Raw genomic sequence first — 17,722 nt, forward strand, 5'->3', positions numbered from 1 at the left:
TCGCTATTTTATTTTTAAGAAATCTGAGTAAAATTGACTTAACCCTATATTGCCAAATGTATCACATTTGATACACATAAAATTTCATGATTTTGAGACTAATTCAGAATTTTGACATTTCTTTTTGAGAGAAAAAAAAAATGATGGATGCAAGTCAACACATGCATCTGCAGGTTCCATGAAAAAAACAAACAGGATTTAGCAAGGGTTATAGATATCTGAGCGCTTATTACACATATTCATTTTATCTTTTCTTTTTACAAATTTGAAAAAAGGGCTTCATTAGGACCTTATTTTTCAAATTTTGTGATTCCCTGATAATTGCTTCATATTGCTGGCATTAAAGCAATGGCATATAATCTCACTTATTACGAGTAGATTTCTACTGAAAACAAGGGAATATAACTAGTTCTAAGCAGGTGTGTTTTTGCAGTGTGCCTACTCTACAAATATAGCAATGCTTTGAATTTGGCTGCTCAGGCAGTCTACTCTCTCAGACTCTGTTCATTTTGCTTCTTGTTCTTTGAAAAGTTTTTTTTTTTTTTTTTTTTTTTTATAAATATATCCTCATAGATGAAAATTCTTACTTCTTTGTCTTTTGGACACCAGTGCAAGTCACGATGTAGATTTCCAAAATGGCATAATTCTAACACATCTTGATGTGGTTTTAGTGGTTATGTGGTCATGCATGACCGTCTCAGGTTTTGTCACATCTTCAATTTTACAGCCTCATGTTGTCGTTTTTTTTGTTCTCCTTCCAGACACACATATCAAGATTACCACCTGGGACAATACCCGGTCAATCCTTGGCCATCGAAGGAGGTGTTTGTCGCCTGATGAGCACAGTGGATTGAATCACATTTTTGTCTTTGTTAGTTTGTCTTGCAATACAATACTCACAATGCATTATAATGGGTGATGCTGGAAACAACAATCTTTGGAGTTTCACTTGTAGTTTGTGCACTTGCACATGCACCTGGATTATACTTGATGCACCGTTGCCTTGATGTGCCACTCTATTCTATGATCTCTTCCTTTTTATTGTAGATATGTTTTTGAGGTAAACAGGGTGGATGTCATTTGTATTGATGCACCGGTGGAACTTTTTGTATAGGTTTCAATACAAAATCTAATCTTTCGAGCACAGTAGCTCGCATTATGCACATGAGGCAATTCTTGCTACTTCAGATAACTGTTATGAATGAATACTGTTTCAGACAAAAAATATATATATAAAATTATACTTACAGTAATATATACCGTCTCACATGCCACCATTTACACTTGATTTATAGTAATCACACCTCTAGGATAATAAGAGACTTGCAGCCTTTAAAACCATAGCATATTGTATACTAAAGTGAATACCGTAATTTTCAGAAGTATAAACCGCTACATTTTTTCCCTCATTTTGAATCCTACGACTAATACTCCATTGCGGCTTATATAGATTTTTTTTTTTTTTTTTTTAAGAGGTAACACTTTATTTGACAACGGCGCCATAAGACTACCATAAGACCCTCATAATTATGACATGACACTGTCATGGGCATTAATGAATGCTTATGACAGATGTCAGACAGAAGTGTCATTGGGCAAATTATCTCACTAACTCCATTCATGTCCAGCTCTGATCGTTTACATCCATTCAAAAGTGTGATTATATGCCGGATCACACAAAATGAAATTTGCATAAGCATTAATTTTCTTGGAAGTGTCATGTCACTATTATAATGGTCTTATGACAGTCTTATGGCACCACTGTCAAATAAAGTGTTACCAAATACCATAATTAGCAATTAATGAAACAACTGGAACAGTAACTGAAGAAATAATTGGCAAAGAACATGAATTTTGATTGTTATCTACATCTGTAGCAATGCATGCTAGGAGGCATGTTAGACGACAACAGGTTGACAGCAGGTGGTAGCAGAGGTTGACTGTCTCTCCAAAGGGAGCATTAATGGCCAAATGAAGCCTCTCGAAGCAATGAACCTTTTCAGCCAATTGGTTAAAAGCTTCATGGTGGTTCATTTGGTCTTATGACAGTCTTATGAGGCCCTTGTCAAATAAACTGTTTCTGGTTAATATATTTTGTTGTAAATACCCCATAATACAGTGAGGACAGTCGCAGTTTATAGTCCAGTGCAGCTTATCGATGAACAAATACTCTTTTCATGTCAAATTTGGTGGGTGGTGGCTTATAGTCAGGTGCGCCTTATAGTCCGAAAATTACGATACATAGCACTGCATGCATATAATCTACAGGATCACCAAGAGGGAAACACTGCATGTATGCACTTCCAGAGCTATGCTAATACTGTAGCACTCAGGTAGTTGTTAAATCTACAATTACTAAGGACTGTTAACAAATTATATTCATATATATAACGACCTGAAATAAGACATGAATTTGTTATGAGAGAAGGGGTAAACCTATAATCCAAAATACTCATTTTAAAGTGCATTAAATGGTGCTAGGAGGTTTTACTTGACAGTATAAATCCACGCTTCTGTTAGAATTCTGTTCTTCAAATCTTAGTGATATGGCGCTTGTTACATGACAATGCCATGAAATCCTGATATGTGCACAGCTTTCTAAAGTGTTTCAGAATTTAATAAACCTTTATGTTATGTTATTGTGTCTCCCTTGGTAACAATCAGCACATAAGACATTTTCTTGGAATTGGAGTGGTTCGATCCCAAAAATTTACACATACAGCTATTTGGAGAACAAATGTTTTTGCCCTGTGAGACAGCGTTTTATTCCTGTCAAAAATGTATAGTCTGGGAGTTAATTGCACACTTCTTGGGAAAAAAAGAACTCTGCAGACAGTCTACAGTTTGCTAAACCTCATGAGTCAAGTATGTTGGGGAGCCACTTTTTTTTTTTTCTTAAAAAATATGACATGGATGTAGCCTGTTGCTTTTCTACCTGTCCTAATTTCAAGGTTACACATTTGAAGGCTTTCTTGTGGGGTGTAAAAGTCAAAACATTTAAGACTTTATAGGATGTCTGACTGTATGTATGTAAGTTTGATAGTGCCAAACCTGGAAAGTATTTATTTTCTTTCAGTTCTTGACACTTTTCATAGAATTCGTGCTGGCCGCTCAGAAGTATTGCCATCCATATCTGTAGAGTATTTGCAGATGCACAGCTGACATGCTCCTGCTCAGATGGTATTTGCCGCAATATCAACGATAGAAATAAAAATACAAGAACTACACTAACACCCCTAATTTTCGAAAGATTTAATTGGCAATGTTTGATAATTAGCAAGCGTTTCGTGCCAGATTTGATTCACTTTCTGCACTCTACCATACTTGTTGGAAAATGATAACATATTGACTTTATCCACTTACAGTTTGGTTTGAAAGTGTAAGAAATTGCACTCCTATGAGATCATGACATTCAAAATGTGGCTGACAGGTCAGGAGGAGTGTCAGAAATGTGTTTGTTTCCTCCAAATCCTACTGACCCTTAGATTCTGTAAATCCGTCTAAAAAGAGATGGTTGTAACCTTGCCCCTCACCCATACTCACACCACTCACCATTAGTTTGATTATGGGCTATTACAGGGCACCCACTTTTCATCAGAGCTAATCTGCGTTGCTGGGAGACCCTCAAGCAAATTCATCTCAGAAACCTTGCCCTTGAAGCATCAACCTTCTCTGCCCCTTTCTCTTTGAAAAGGGATCCAGGATATTTGAAAAGTGGACAAAGTCCTGGGCCATTCAACGTGTATCCAATGCCTAGTGCTCAGCGAGGCTCTTAAATGCAAAACAGACGGTGGAGCAAATAAAGATCAAAGGCAGCGAGCCAGGCTGCTGTCCTGACATGCCAAACGCCGCTGTCACAATGAATCACTACCAGTCCCCCTGTGTACTCATGCAGCTTCACCCTGCCTGAAATCTACCACATCAGAGTTGCCAACCTCCCCGTCACTGTCACTGTTTCACATCAACACACAGGGTGAACAGTACACTGTGTACAGGCTGGCAATGTCTTGCTTTAGTCTGAATCGATCCTCAGGTTGATGGCAGATCGCACTAGGCTGAGTGTCAAGTCATTACCTCTCAAGGGCGTAGGTTTGCATAGGGACGACAGGGTCATAACACTACCAACTTTACAGGATGCTCAAATTGTCCCCACCACCTTTTAAGCAACTTCATTTGCATTATATAATGTGTTAAGTTATATAGGTCATTTAGATTGTCTTCTCATATGTTGTAAGGATAGAATTGACCCTACCACTATTAAGTGAATTGTTTTCATGATGTTAAAACTTATATTGAGCCTTTTTCACTAGCTGAATGTGCCGGTCGTTTCTCCTCCCTCAAATGCACGATTGATTGGCTGATGACTTGCATTTATTTAAAAAGTAGTTATTTATTTTCTACATTGTTTATTTCAAAATGTTTTTATTTCTAGCATATGCAGACATTTTTTACCCAGATAATCATACATTATTCATAAAGTTATTATTATTATTATCATTCATTATTCATAAAAGTTTTCATTTTTTGTTGTATTTAGCTGTGGACTAAAGCAGTCGTGTTTTACTTGAAGGGAGGCCTAGATAGTTAAGAGTTTATCAACAAGTGTGTATTTATTGTGTATGTTAATATAAGTTATGTTCAAATATTGCAATGAGGGCTGTCCCAAACAATTAGTCAGCAGACTTTTTTAACGATTAGTCGACTAATCGAATATTTTTTCCCCCTTTTTTATTTTTTTATTTTTTTTTTTAGAAATTAGCAATTAAGTTTTTGTTGATGCATTGTAATTCACAAAAACATTTTGGAACACTTAAATTCTTTATTAAAGTACAAATAAACACGTAAATAGTATTAATAAATCACAAACAATGAGGTCAAATGCTGATAGCATTAACTAGTGCAAAAGAATGGAATGTAAACAGATTCAGAACACTGTGACTTCACCTTTCCAACATCATTCAAAACAATTCTTAAAAATCTACATATTAAAATGAAATAAAATGTAGCACTGATATTATTTTTTTTTATTTTCTATGTTTTTCTCCTAGCAGGAGCATCAATCATTCTAACAAATGCAATATACATGCTTGGCACGGACTACGGATATTGTGAGACCTACAGCTTTCGGGAGCAGCAGCAGAGTAGATCAATAAATGTCCGGTGTCACTGGAATGAAACACGTGAAAACTGAAAGCGTAAATGTGTGCTATTGTAAAGCGCTTTGGGCATGGTAAACATGTAGGTAAATGTGCTATATAAGTACTGTCCATTTACAATTAATAATTATTGCACATTGATATGCCGCACATAAAGGCAATTTTAATTAAAAATGTCGCTATGTAGTGAGTTTGAGAAATTTCGCCCACAGAACTAATGTTAGCGAGTTATATAGTTACCAGGGGTAAGGCTTTAGTAAGGAAAAAGCCGGATCGATTTCTCCCACGAGTTACGTACGAGTGTCAGTTATTTTGTATTGTGTGGTTTTCGATGTCATTAAAACGACTCGGCTTAGCTCTGTGGTTCAACACTCCACCCCAGACTCCTGTTCTTGCATGCTACAGTTAGTTAGTTAGTTAGTTAGTTAGTTAGTTTATATGGATTTACGATCTGCCAGCCTATTGTCTCCTGTCGCCCTCTAAAATTAAACTGGGTGACGGCGCTTAAGGTGTTCATTCACGGCCGACGGCCGGCCGTTGTATGCAAGCTTGTTTTGTTGAAATAAGTCCATGCTTTGGCCACTCTGGTGCGCTTTTTTGGCTTTGTGCCACTTTCCCCGCTTGCATTCTGAACGCCCGCAATTCTCAACTTTCCACGCATATATATTGCTTTAACCCTTTATTAACCGTTGACTGGACGGTGTGCTCGTCGACGCATTTACGTCATCGATGACGTCGACTGCATCGACTAGTCGGGACAGCTCTAATTGCAATTTACATTTGCTAATAAAATGCAGACATTCTGGAAGTTTCCTTATTAGTTTTGAAAACAAAGGTTTGAAACGAACGGTGTATACCCTGAATCAATACACGTGAAATTTAGTGAAGGTCAATACAGATTTATTTTGCATTGATCATTTAGGATATCAATTAATTGGGCTTATATTGGTGAAAAATGTACCCCTATCCCCCATTCACCCAATCTGTATGGTTTTATTAATGTCCCGGCCCTGGCAAAAAGTGTAAATGCAGGTTATCTTCCCTACCTACAGTGGGGAGAACAAGTATTTGATACACTGCCGACTTTGCTGGTTTTCCCACTTGCAAGCCATGTAGAGGTCTATAATTTGTATCATAAGTTCTCTTCAACTGTGAGGGACGGAATCTAATACAAAAATCCAGAAAATCACATTGTATAATTTTTAAATGATTAATTTGTATTTAACGGCATGAAATAAGTATTTGATACATTATCAACTAGTCTGAATCTGAACGGCACCTGTTTGAACTTGTTACCTGTATAAAAGACACCTGTTCACATGCTCAAACAAACAAACAAACTCCAACCTCTCCACAATGGCCAAGACCAAAGAGCTGTGTAAGGACATCAGGGATAAAATAATAGACTTGCACAAGGCTTGGATGGGCTACAGGAAAATAAGCAAGCAGCTTGGTGAGAAGGTAACAACTGTTGGAGCGATTATTAGAAAATGGAAGAAGTTCAAGTTGACGGTCAATCTGCCTCGTTCTGGGGCTCCATGCAAGATCTAGCCTTGTGGGGCATCACTGATCATGAGGAAGGTGAGGGATCAGCCCAGAACTACACAGCAGGACCTGGTCAATGACCTGAAGAGAGCTGGAACCACAGTCTTGAAGAAAACCATCGGAAACACATTACGTCGTTATGGATTAAAATCCTACAGCGCACGCAAGGTCCCGCTGCTGAAGCCAGTGCATGTCCAGACACGTCTGAAGTTTGCCACTGACCATCTGGATGATCCAGAGGAACAATGGGAGAAGGTCATGTGGTCGGATGAGACCAAAATTGAACTTTTTGGTCTAAACTTGGCTTGTCGTGTTTGGAGGAAAAAGAAGGATGAATGCAACTCCAAGAACACCATCCCAACCATGAAACATGGAGGAGGAAACATCATTTTTTGGGGCTGCTTCTCTGCCAAGGGTACGGGACGACTGCATCGTATTGAGGGGAGGATGGATGGGGCTATGTATCGCCAGATCTTGGCTGACAACCTCCTTCCTTCAGTGAGAGCCCTGAAGATGGGTCGTGGCTGGGTCTTCCAGCATGACAATGACCTAAAGCACACAGGCAACTAAAGAGTGGCTCCGTAAGAAGCATCTTAAGGTCCTGGAGTGGCCTAGCCAGTCACCAGATCTGAACCCGATAGAAAATCTATGGAGGGAGCTGAAAGTCCGTGTTGCCCGGCAGCAGCCCCGAAACCTGAAGGCTCTGGAGAAGATCTGCATGGAGGAGTGGGCCAAAATCCCTGCTGCAGTGTGTGCAAACTTTGTCAAGGACTACAGGAAACGTTTGGTATCTGTAATAGCAAACAAAGGTTTCTGTACCAAATATTAAGTTAGATTTTTGTGATGTATCAAATACTTATTTCATGCAATTAAATGCAAATTTATTATTTAAAAATCATACAACGTGATTTTCTGGTTTTTGTTTTAGATTCCGTCCCTCACAGTTGAAAAGAACTTATGATACAAATTACAGACCTCTACATGCTTTGCAAGTGGGAAAACCAGCAAAATCGGCAGTGTATCAAATACTTGTTCTCCCCACTGTATGTTGTGACCAAACCTTCATCCTTGTTACCTCTACATAGGCATGAACTCTGCACTGAAGTGATTGCACATGGACTTCTTCATGAATGCGTTCTTGGAGTGGTCCTGCATTGGGTCTTGGGGCAGAGGAGAAGTTGCTGCTTTTCTGGGGCTCTTCCTATTTTGCCTCTTTTTTTTTTTTTATATTGACTGTTGCATTTATTAGAGGAGTAATTCTCAATCAATGTGGCATGTAACAATGCGTAAGAGATCAGCACACGAGCTGAATTAACTTATGATAAATGGACAAAACATTTCGTGCAAAAGCAACAAAATACCTTTGTTCATTAGCTGTGCTAATGAAATACGTGACAACTTAGATCCACACTTGCTAAATGGAAATGGTCCAATCTGTGCCTATATCCCATCATGCTTTTCAAAGTTTCTTCTTTTTTCTCCACTTTTCCGTTTGTTTGTTTTATGGGCGAGGGCCTATTGTTGTTTTCATTATTTATGTTTGAAAACATTTAAAGATTGACCACAATTGAATGTTTATTTGCTACAACATTAAAACAACACTAGGTAACTTTGCAGTTTTGGTCTATTTTAGCCACGCAGGTGGACAAAAGCGCTAGTGTTTTCCCTTAAAGAAGACTGCGTTTCCCATGAGGACCAGCGCACAGTGTCCTAAAATCCTGATCTCCTGGTTGCCTGCAGATGGATTAAACGGCATTTCAATTTCCAACGTCTGTGTGAAGGATGAATAGTGATGAGGAAATGAGTCCAGTTGTGACTCCTGCTTTCTGACCAAAGAGCTTACAGAACAATGACTACCCCGCTCATATCATATCTTACTAAATACTAAACATTTGCAGTATATTGTCTTCGGGTCAAGCTTTTCCTGGTTTATATGTTTGCACATTTTAAAAAAGCATTTTAAAAATGGCCAAAAGCACACACGAACAAAAAAGGCGCAGGACCTTAAGGGTTATACTATATGGTTTTAAATTCAGCATGACAGGTGTTAATTCTAGGATTTTTTTTTTTTTTTTTTAATTAAAAATACATATACTGATAATACTGATAATTAGTATTTTTCATGTGCTTAAATCACTCAAATGTTTACCTAATTAGTTCAGTTTTGAGTAAATTTATTATAACATTAGAATTATAATGATAATGGGAAAAAAAAACTTCACATCCCAAAAAAAAGGATACTGTTATCAGGCCGGCCAATGAGGTGTCCCTTTTTGTTTTTTTCAGGGAGTTGGCAACCCTAGTCACCCCTCCCCCAGTCCATAACTACTCTGCAGTTTTATTCTATAAGTGGCACATCGGCATTGTTGCAACCTTCATATTCATCATTTTATCTTTTATTTACCACTATAGAGTGAAGTTGGCAGTTTAACTATGCCTTCCCTCCTCTAACTACATAATGAGATTCCTTCTGGCAAATATTGTAATGATTACCACTTTGCACAATAAACATAAACAGAAAAACTTCAAATAAAACACTTAGTATAAGGAAGGTTTTAGTAATGCAGTATTGAGTGCAAGCTCACAATCCAAAAGAGCAATTTCTAGTCAAAAGCAGACCCTTGAAAACGGACAATCAAGAGACTGATCATGTCGCTGTGCCCTTTCACAGCCAGACCTGACTTCTTTACTCAGCTGTTCTCACCTCCTTCCATTTTAGAAATTGGCCCCACCCCTGTTGTGCTTCGACAGTTTGGATGGAGGAAGTTACTGATTATATTATAATCCAGCCCCCATGCCTGTAGTTTACAGAGCATTGTTTTTCATCAACGATGAAGACAACAAAACTATTTCGTCGACGAACAATTTCTTCATGACGTGATAATCCCTAAAAACATCATCTTGGGAGACCAAAAGGGCAGTTTACATGGTGACGCTGTGACACCAAGATGCAATGATTGTGTTGCGTAATGGCCTCGCCTTTATATGGTAACGGTGAAAACGGAAGGCAAAGACGCAAACTTTGGATTCTGGCCTCCAAAGAGGAACGATTCGATTGCGGGGTTTGCTCAACAACCACATGAATGGAATGCTTTCGCGCACATCAGTTTGGGCATGTGCAGTTGCTACTACTAACTAAACATTCAAAACCGCAAACATGGCGGAATGTCTACATTGATTCACTGTTTTTTCATAATATTTTTATTTTATGTTCACGTTTTTGTACTTTTTGAAGAATAGGAAAAAACTGCGTGGATCCCATTGCTTCAAGTGGGCGGGTATGTTGGCAAGGAAGCATCATTGCCTTGGAAAACTGAACTGCCTCATAGGGCCTGGCATGAACACTACATCGTCTTTACGCGGAATTGCGACATCGTTCGAACAGAGATGGAACCATGTAAATGCAAACATGAAATCGGTCATGTTTGGTTGTTTTTGTCAGAGCGTCACAATGTAAACGGCACCTAAAACATAACAAGACAAAAAAGCACCATATGTATGTCTTATGTTCACAATGTTTGACATTTTCTTATTGTCTGATGAAGGAATCTGACGTGAGAAAAATGACAACGATTAGTCAAACATTGTCTTTTGAAGGCTTTGACAGGGCGGGCCGTGGGCAGGAAGAAGGTTGTGTTTGGGATTATTGTTTGTTTGTGGATTGTACAGGAGGATTCGGGAGTTACTGTTGTCCGGGCAGCGAGGGTCGTGAATTTTGCCACCTCAGCGTCAAAGGGGCTTTTGGAGTCTTGTCAGTCGTGTTATCAGTTGGATATTGGGTGTTCTCCTGTGTTCCTTGTGTTAGGACAGACCATCCTGCCATTTCTTGTGGACTGTCCGGGAGAACTGATTGCAAGACTTGATGCGTCAATCATGGTCTCCGAGTGGCCATGTTGGTAGGGACAACATTCCCACCAAAGTCGATGCTGTGATGTTAAAATGAAGTAACTTATAACTAGCTTGTTTCTCAACCGATTATTTTATCAATGTTAAAGCACCTGCGATTTACTCAGTGCCTGCTATTGATGTCGTTCGACGTCCAATCAATTTAATTTTCTTTGATTTTAGCTATGTTTTTTGATGCAGAATGAACAGTAGGGGTGCTGAGATTGACCCCTGGGGAACGCCTCAGCTCAAAATCCATTCCCAATTAAAATAGAATGTTTGGGCATCTAACATTGTCAATGGCACTGAAAAAGGTCACTGTCATAGTCATGAAGAGCCATAGCAAAAGAATAAAAGAGCCACATGCAGCTCTGGAGCCACAGGTTGCAGACCCCTGGACTAGTGCAAAAATTCAAAAGGCTGCCAAAAACAACACTGGGTTGCTCCAGCGCCCCGGTGACCCTTTTGAGGATAGGCAGTACAAAAGATGAATGAACTTTAGAGTGTTACTTGGGACCAAAAACAGTTTATTTCTTTCTATTCATTCAACATTTAACGAATTAACAGGAGTCACTTAATTGCAAATGGCCCAATTTCCACACACGTTCTGCTGATATTACATTATTATAATAATGAATTAATATTAATGTTATTTTTAAATGAGCAAAAATTCATTTGACCTATAAAGAGTTAATTGTAACTTTGACACAATTAAAAACTGAATTCCATTATTCAAAACAATTACACACTGTTTGCACTAGATTGTACAGTTGTAGTCCTCCACCTAATATTGTGTCCACTGAGTATATTTCTAAATAAAGACAAACACGTTAGCGCTTAATGGCCTGTGCAGCAGATGGTCTGCTATAGATAACGATCCAGGCTGTGTACTGTAATCTTAGCTTCAAACAATGCTGTAACTGAGGAGGACAGGACACATAGAAAGAATACTTTACAGGCTTTGGGTCTGATGTTCCAAAAGTTTGAAGCTTTTGAGATTCAAAGCTTAATTATCGTTAAAGAAGGGACGTTACTGATAAATATCTGCGGTCAAGTGGTGCACAATGACGTTTCGGAGAGGTAAAAAAGCAAGTGAGTGACACGGTAGTGCCGAACAAGCCTGCTGCATTGTAAACACGAGCCGTGCACTTGGCCAGCTGTGGCGTACAGTTGACTGGAGGAATGAACACGCCATGAATGGCTTCCTCTGTGTCACAATGGCTGCAGCTGGTGGTCCCTACTATAGACAGGGTGCACTGTGTGTGCGTGCGTGCGTGCTGCAAAAATTACACTGGAATGTGACGATACTCCAAAGACAAATATAATTCAAGAGGCTCTTTCAGTAGTCAGCCTTGAAAGAAATCCCATCAAAAAGAGGGACCACTGTGATGCAGTGGATTAAACAGATGAAAGACCCATGCGACGGTTTGATCCTATTGGCAAAGTTGAGATGATACAGCCTTTGCGTTGCAAAATGAAAGCTTGACTTAATTATTGAGAGCAGAAAGAAAATCCGTATGAGTGTTCATTCAGTTTTTCAGATAACGGGCTTTATTTTCAACTGCTGCAGCAGTGAGTGACTAAAAAGGAAATACACAGACATCAACATTTTATGGGTTTATTCATAGAATTATGATCTAGAAATTATTTTAAAATATTGCATTGACACATTCAGGACTCTCTATAATGGTTTATTTCCAAACGCAAGATTAGAGAAACATCTCAAATTAGCATTCAGCCATTTGTGAACTGATGACAGATCGCGGAGGACCAATTAGGAAATAGATTTTTCAAATAAATACTTTACAGAGACAATGCATACTCTTTACAAAGGCGTTCTTCTTCAAAGAGACACTGGACAATCACACATTTTGGATGCAATGTGCATGCTGAAGAAACATTCACAAGCTTAAATGAGATGAAAACCTGAAAATCTCCAGGGACACAATGGTAAAAATTATTTACTACATCCCCACTCAGTCAAAACAGTTTGTAAGATTCCTATTATTCTATAACCACTGATATGTACCACACATGAGCAATCATTAAAAAAAAAAAAAAAAAAAAAAAAAAAAAACCTGCAAACAGTTAAATTTTTAGCTAATATTTTTCCCTTTAAGAATAGAAAGTCCCTTTATTTTGAATGGAATTGACACTGACATAATCATCACTTTGTCAGTTTTTTTTTTTTTTTTTTTTTTATGAAGTTAATCTGGAACATTCGAGACAAAAATGTTTTTAGCATCCATTGAAAATTGTCTTCTGGAATTTCTGGTCCTCTTACTTCAGAGGACCACTTAGTCTTATTCCTTTGAGCTTCAACCTTTGTATGAAAAGAATCCAAAATATTTCTGTCACTATTTTGGAGTTGTGGATTCAGGGCTAGAACTCTCTTGCTTCTTCGAACTGCTTATAGTAATCCTCTTCCTGAGGGTTCTCCCGACACTTTTGTCCGTTGTTTGGTGGCCTGGCCTGGTTGTAGCGACTCCAGTCTCCTTTGCATATGATCCAGGGCAAGATGTCAACTTTGTAGTGCAGGTCAGCAGAGAACTCTGTACTAATGAGATTGGGTGTTCCGGCCCCTTTGCCTCGTGTGATAAGCTTCATGCTGTCGTCGTAGCAACAGTGCTGTGCGGCCAGTGTGGTGGACTCCAATGTCAGCATTGAGCGAATGCAGTAACGTGCTGTGGGCTTGTAGATCTCCAATTTCTCCTTTGGCCCACTGGTATCTTTCCAGCGGAAATTTCTGCGTGAAGGAACGTCGTGCACATTGGCAGTGCTGTATGCCACCTCAGTTGGGTATGAACAAGGGCAGCTGGGAAGGTCATTGGCCACCTTAGTCATGTATTTCTTCAAGAAGTCGCTCTTGCAATTCATCCATCGTTCACAGCTGTCTGTGTCTAAAAGATATGAAGAAACTTTAAAATGCTGGAATTTGCTTCAGTATTAGAAGGTAATTAATTAACTAAATACAACAGCAGATATTTACTTTACTTTAGTAAGTTTTTGAGAAAACTACTTCCAAAAGTAGTTTTACGAAGCCATACTTTTTACTTCAGTCGATTTGTGAAGAAGAAACGGCACTTTGAGGACCTTTCGAGTTTTGTAAAGGGCTTTATAAATAAATTTGATTGATTGATTGATTGATTGACATATTAGATTTTCCTTTTTTTGTTGCCAGAGACGCCAACAGTGGCGCTACCAGTTTCATCAACAGGACATCGCAACAATAATTACATGACTCCATTATACGAATCAGACTCAAGCTTGCTGTTCTATGATCAAGCCGGTCTGTTCAATCACGTGGCGTCTGCAGCACCGTAAAAAATTGAGTATTTGACATAGAGCATTGCCGTCAACATGACTCAAAAGAGCAGATTTTAACCTCTCTCCCAGTTTTTATTTGGCACCGACTTACCACGAAAAAACGGATATATGATCCTTTTAAATTTCATAACAGAAATTTTTTTTCTCCACTAGAGGGCACTCATGCTCTTTGGCCGAATGATGCTTCATATCTGTTTTTTTTCTATCGCCAGAATTTACTTTTTTTTTTTTTTTTTTTTTTGTATTTCTTTGGCTTAATTTGGCTATGTAATAGGTTATAGACTTTTTCTTATATATATACTGTATTGTATAGAACTAGCAGTTCAATATAGATACAAAAATAGCATTGTTTGAAAAACCAAAAAAATCAAATATCATAAGCAGTTATTCACAACGTGACTCATTACTTGAGTATTCATTCATTCATTCATTTTCCATGCCGCTTTTCTTTTCGCCAAATGTTTTTTACTTGGACTCGAGTACATTTTAGGATGACTTGAGTAATATCTTTTTTTTAAGTAACACTACTCTTACTTGTGTAAAATGTTTGCCTACTCTACCCACCTATGATGAGATATTTTGGAGAATACGAAAAGTGGAGGGAAACTTACCGACACCAAAGAGCTCAGTCGCATTAAAATTATCTGTTCCTGCAAGCAGGCTCACTTCTGTTGCTGCAGTCTTAAAGGCATCTTCTATACCTGTACAAAGAGTGTAATACATTATTCTTCTGGCTGTGAACATACAGTTGTGGTCAAAAGTTTACATACACTTGTGAAGAACATAATGTCATGGCTCTCTTGAGTTTCCTGTTATTTCTACAACTCTGATTTTTCTCCGATAGAAAAAGATACTTCTTTGTCACAAAAAACATTCATGAAGTTTGGTTCTTTTATGACTTTATTATGGGTTAACAGAAAAAGTGATCAAATCTGCTGGGTCAAAAATATACATACATGGATCTGAAAAAGCGAATCAATGACTTGAACAAGTCAGGAAAGTCACTTGGAGCCATTTCAAAGCAGCTGCAGGTCCCAAGAGCAACAGTGCAAACAATTGTTTGTAAGTATAAAGTGCATGGCACTGTTTTGTCACTGCCATGATCAGGAAGAAAACGCAAGCTATCACCTGCTGCTGAGAGAAAATTGGTCAGGAGGGTGAAGATTCAACCGAGAATCACCAAAAAGCAGATCTGCCAAGAATTAGAAGCTGCTGGAACACAGGTGTCAGTGTCCACAGTCAAGCGTGTTTTGCATCTCCATGGACAGAGGCTGCCGTGCAAGAAGGAAGCCCTTGCTCCAAAAGCGGCACCTTAAGGCTCGACTGAAGTTTGCTGCTGATCACATGGACAAAGATAAGACCTTCTGGAGGAAAGTTCTGTGGTCAGACGAAACAAAAATCGAGCTGTTTGGCCACGATGCCCAGCAATATGTTTGGAGGAGAAAAGGTAAGGCCTTTAACCCCAAGTACACCATGCCTACCGTCAAGCACGGTGGTGGTAGTATTATGCTGTGGGGCTGTTTTGCTGCCAATGGAACTGGTGCTTTACAGAGAGTAAACTGGATAATGAAGAAGGAGGATTACCTTCAAATTATTCAAAATAACCTAACGTCATCAGCCCGAAGATTGGGTCTTGGGCACAGTTGGGTGTTCCAACAGGACAATGACCCCAAACACACATCAAAAGTGGTAATGGAAAGGCTAAATCAGGCTACAATTAAGGTTTTCGAAAGGTCTTCCCAAAAGTCCTGACTTAAACTCCATCGAGAACTTGTGGACAATGCTGAAGAAACAAGTCCATGTCAGAAAGCCATCAAATTTAACTGAACTGCACCAATTCTGTCAAGAGGAGTGGTCAAAGATTCAACCAGAAGCTTGCCAGAAGCTTGTGGATGGCTACCAAAAGCGCCTAATTGAAGTGAAAATGGCCAATGGACATGTTACCAAATATTAGCGCTGCTTTATGTATATTTTTGACCCAGCAGATTTGATCACTTTTTCTGTTCACCCATAATGAAGTCATAAAAGAACCAAACTTCATGATTTTTTTTGTGACAAAGAAGTATCTGTTGCAATCACTCTATCAGAGAAAAATCTGAGTTGTAGAAATAACTGGAAACTCAAGAGAGCCATGACATTATGTTCTTCACAAGTGTATGTAAACTTTTGACCACAACTGTAATACTAGATGTATTTAAACCCTGTAATAGTGTACAATAGGATCCCCACCATCCCTTATAAGCCTGGTGGGCCGCAAGGCTTTTCTTTGGCCCCACGTCGTCAGGCTAAAAAAGTGCTACAAAAGAAAGTATAGACAAGTTTCCGAGGTACTTCCGCTTTACCACATTCTGCTCGCGACTTCCGTTTTACACTTTCTCCATCCAAAACAACAGTGGATCTGGGGTGGCATCACTCATCAAAATCCTTCAAAAAAGACAATTTGGAAATGCCGCTTCCATCTGCCATCATCACGACATGGGAGGACAACATGTTCATGAAGGCAGATGTCCCAAGCTCGTGCCACCACAACGAGCCGGATGTTTATGTAGCCATGTTGTTGCTGGTGTTAGGGAAGGTACAAGTATGTTCTTCCTATCCCTGCATTTTCATGTCTCCGGTGCTCAAAAAATACTAAAGCTAAAATCTTGCACTTGAAACGACTTGTTGTCTTTGATACTGTTATTACGATGATGATTGTAATCATGATGATTTTAAATATTATTTATTACAACTACTGTACTGCTGTGGCTGCAACACATGCTATCTACTTCTAGACTGTTGCTAAACAGTACGTGTACGATAGCACAATTATGGAAACACATAAATGCAAGTGTTTTGTTCGTTTGTTTACAGGTGGAAATCGTTATTTAAGCAAGGGAAGACCACTCGATGTGCCTCACAACAACACTTACTGTACGTCAATGGATATATATCCAGACTACGCACGTTCTACTTTGATGATGAAACTAGACTATTGCTCCACCTTCGTTAATATTTTTCTAATAATTTCAAAAAATGTCATTTATTGACCTGTTTTGCACATGTACCAATCGTTAAAAAAGAATGACATACTTTTTTTTGTTTATACAGTGGGGCAAATGAGTGTTTAGTCAACCACTAATTGTGCAAGTTCTCCCACTTGAAAATATTAGAGAGGTCTGTAATTGTCAACATGAGTAAACCTCAACCATGAGAGACAGACTGGAAAAAAAAACAGATAATCACAATGTTTTATTTTTAAAGAATTTATTTGTAAATCATGGTGGAAAATAAGTATTTGGTCAATACCAAGTTTATCTCAATACTTTGTCATGTACCCTTTGTTGGCAATAACGGAGGCCAAACATTTTCTGGTACTCTTCACAAGCTTTTCACACACTGTTGCTGGTATTTTGGCCCATTCCTCCATGCAGATCTCCTCTAGAGCAGTAATGTTTTGGGGCTGTCATTGGGCAACACGGACTTTCAACTCCCTCCACAGATTTTCTATGGGGTTGAGATCTGGAGACTGGCTAGGCCACACCAGGACCTTGAAATGCTTCTTACAAAGCCACTCCTTTGTTTCCCTGGCTGTGTGTTTGGGATCATTGTCATGCTGAAAGACCCAGCCACGTCTCATCTTCCAATGCCCTTGCTGATGGAAGGAGATTTTCACTCAAAATCTATCGGTACATGGTCCAATTCATTCTTTCCTTTACACAGATCAGTCGTCCGGGTCCCTTAGCAGAAAAACAGCCCCAAAGCATGACGTTTCCACCCCCGTGCTTCACAGTGGGTATGGTGCAATTCAGTATTATTTCTCCTCCAAA

General features: G+C 38.9%; 2 protein-coding genes across 8 annotated transcripts in view; one reads left to right on the forward strand and one right to left on the reverse strand.

Moving 5' to 3' along the window:
* tasp1 (taspase, threonine aspartase, 1) overlaps nt 1–2,623 on the forward strand; it is a 37,969-nt gene extending 35,346 nt beyond the window's left edge. For all 7 annotated transcript variants that reach the window (XM_057849122.1, XM_057849119.1, XM_057849118.1 and 4 more), the window contains one exon: nt 762–2,623. In XM_057849122.1, the coding sequence (XP_057705105.1) occupies nt 762–854 (93 nt within the window). In that variant the 3' untranslated portion in view covers nt 855–2,623. The remainder of the gene's footprint in view (nt 1–761) is intronic.
* A 9,638-nt stretch (nt 2,624–12,261) lies between these two features.
* ism1 (isthmin 1) overlaps nt 12,262–17,722 on the reverse strand; it is a 46,583-nt gene continuing 41,122 nt past the window's right edge. The window contains exons 5-6 of the mRNA XM_057849106.1: nt 14,525–14,614; nt 12,262–13,486 (exon numbers count right to left, since the gene is read on the reverse strand). Coding sequence (XP_057705089.1) covers nt 12,969–13,486; nt 14,525–14,614 — 608 coding nt within the window. The 3' untranslated portion in view covers nt 12,262–12,968. The remainder of the gene's footprint in view (nt 13,487–14,524; nt 14,615–17,722) is intronic.

This window comes from Corythoichthys intestinalis, chromosome 10 (genome assembly GCF_030265065.1).
Source record: "Corythoichthys intestinalis isolate RoL2023-P3 chromosome 10, ASM3026506v1, whole genome shotgun sequence".
NCBI lineage: Eukaryota > Metazoa > Chordata > Actinopteri > Syngnathiformes > Syngnathidae > Corythoichthys > Corythoichthys intestinalis.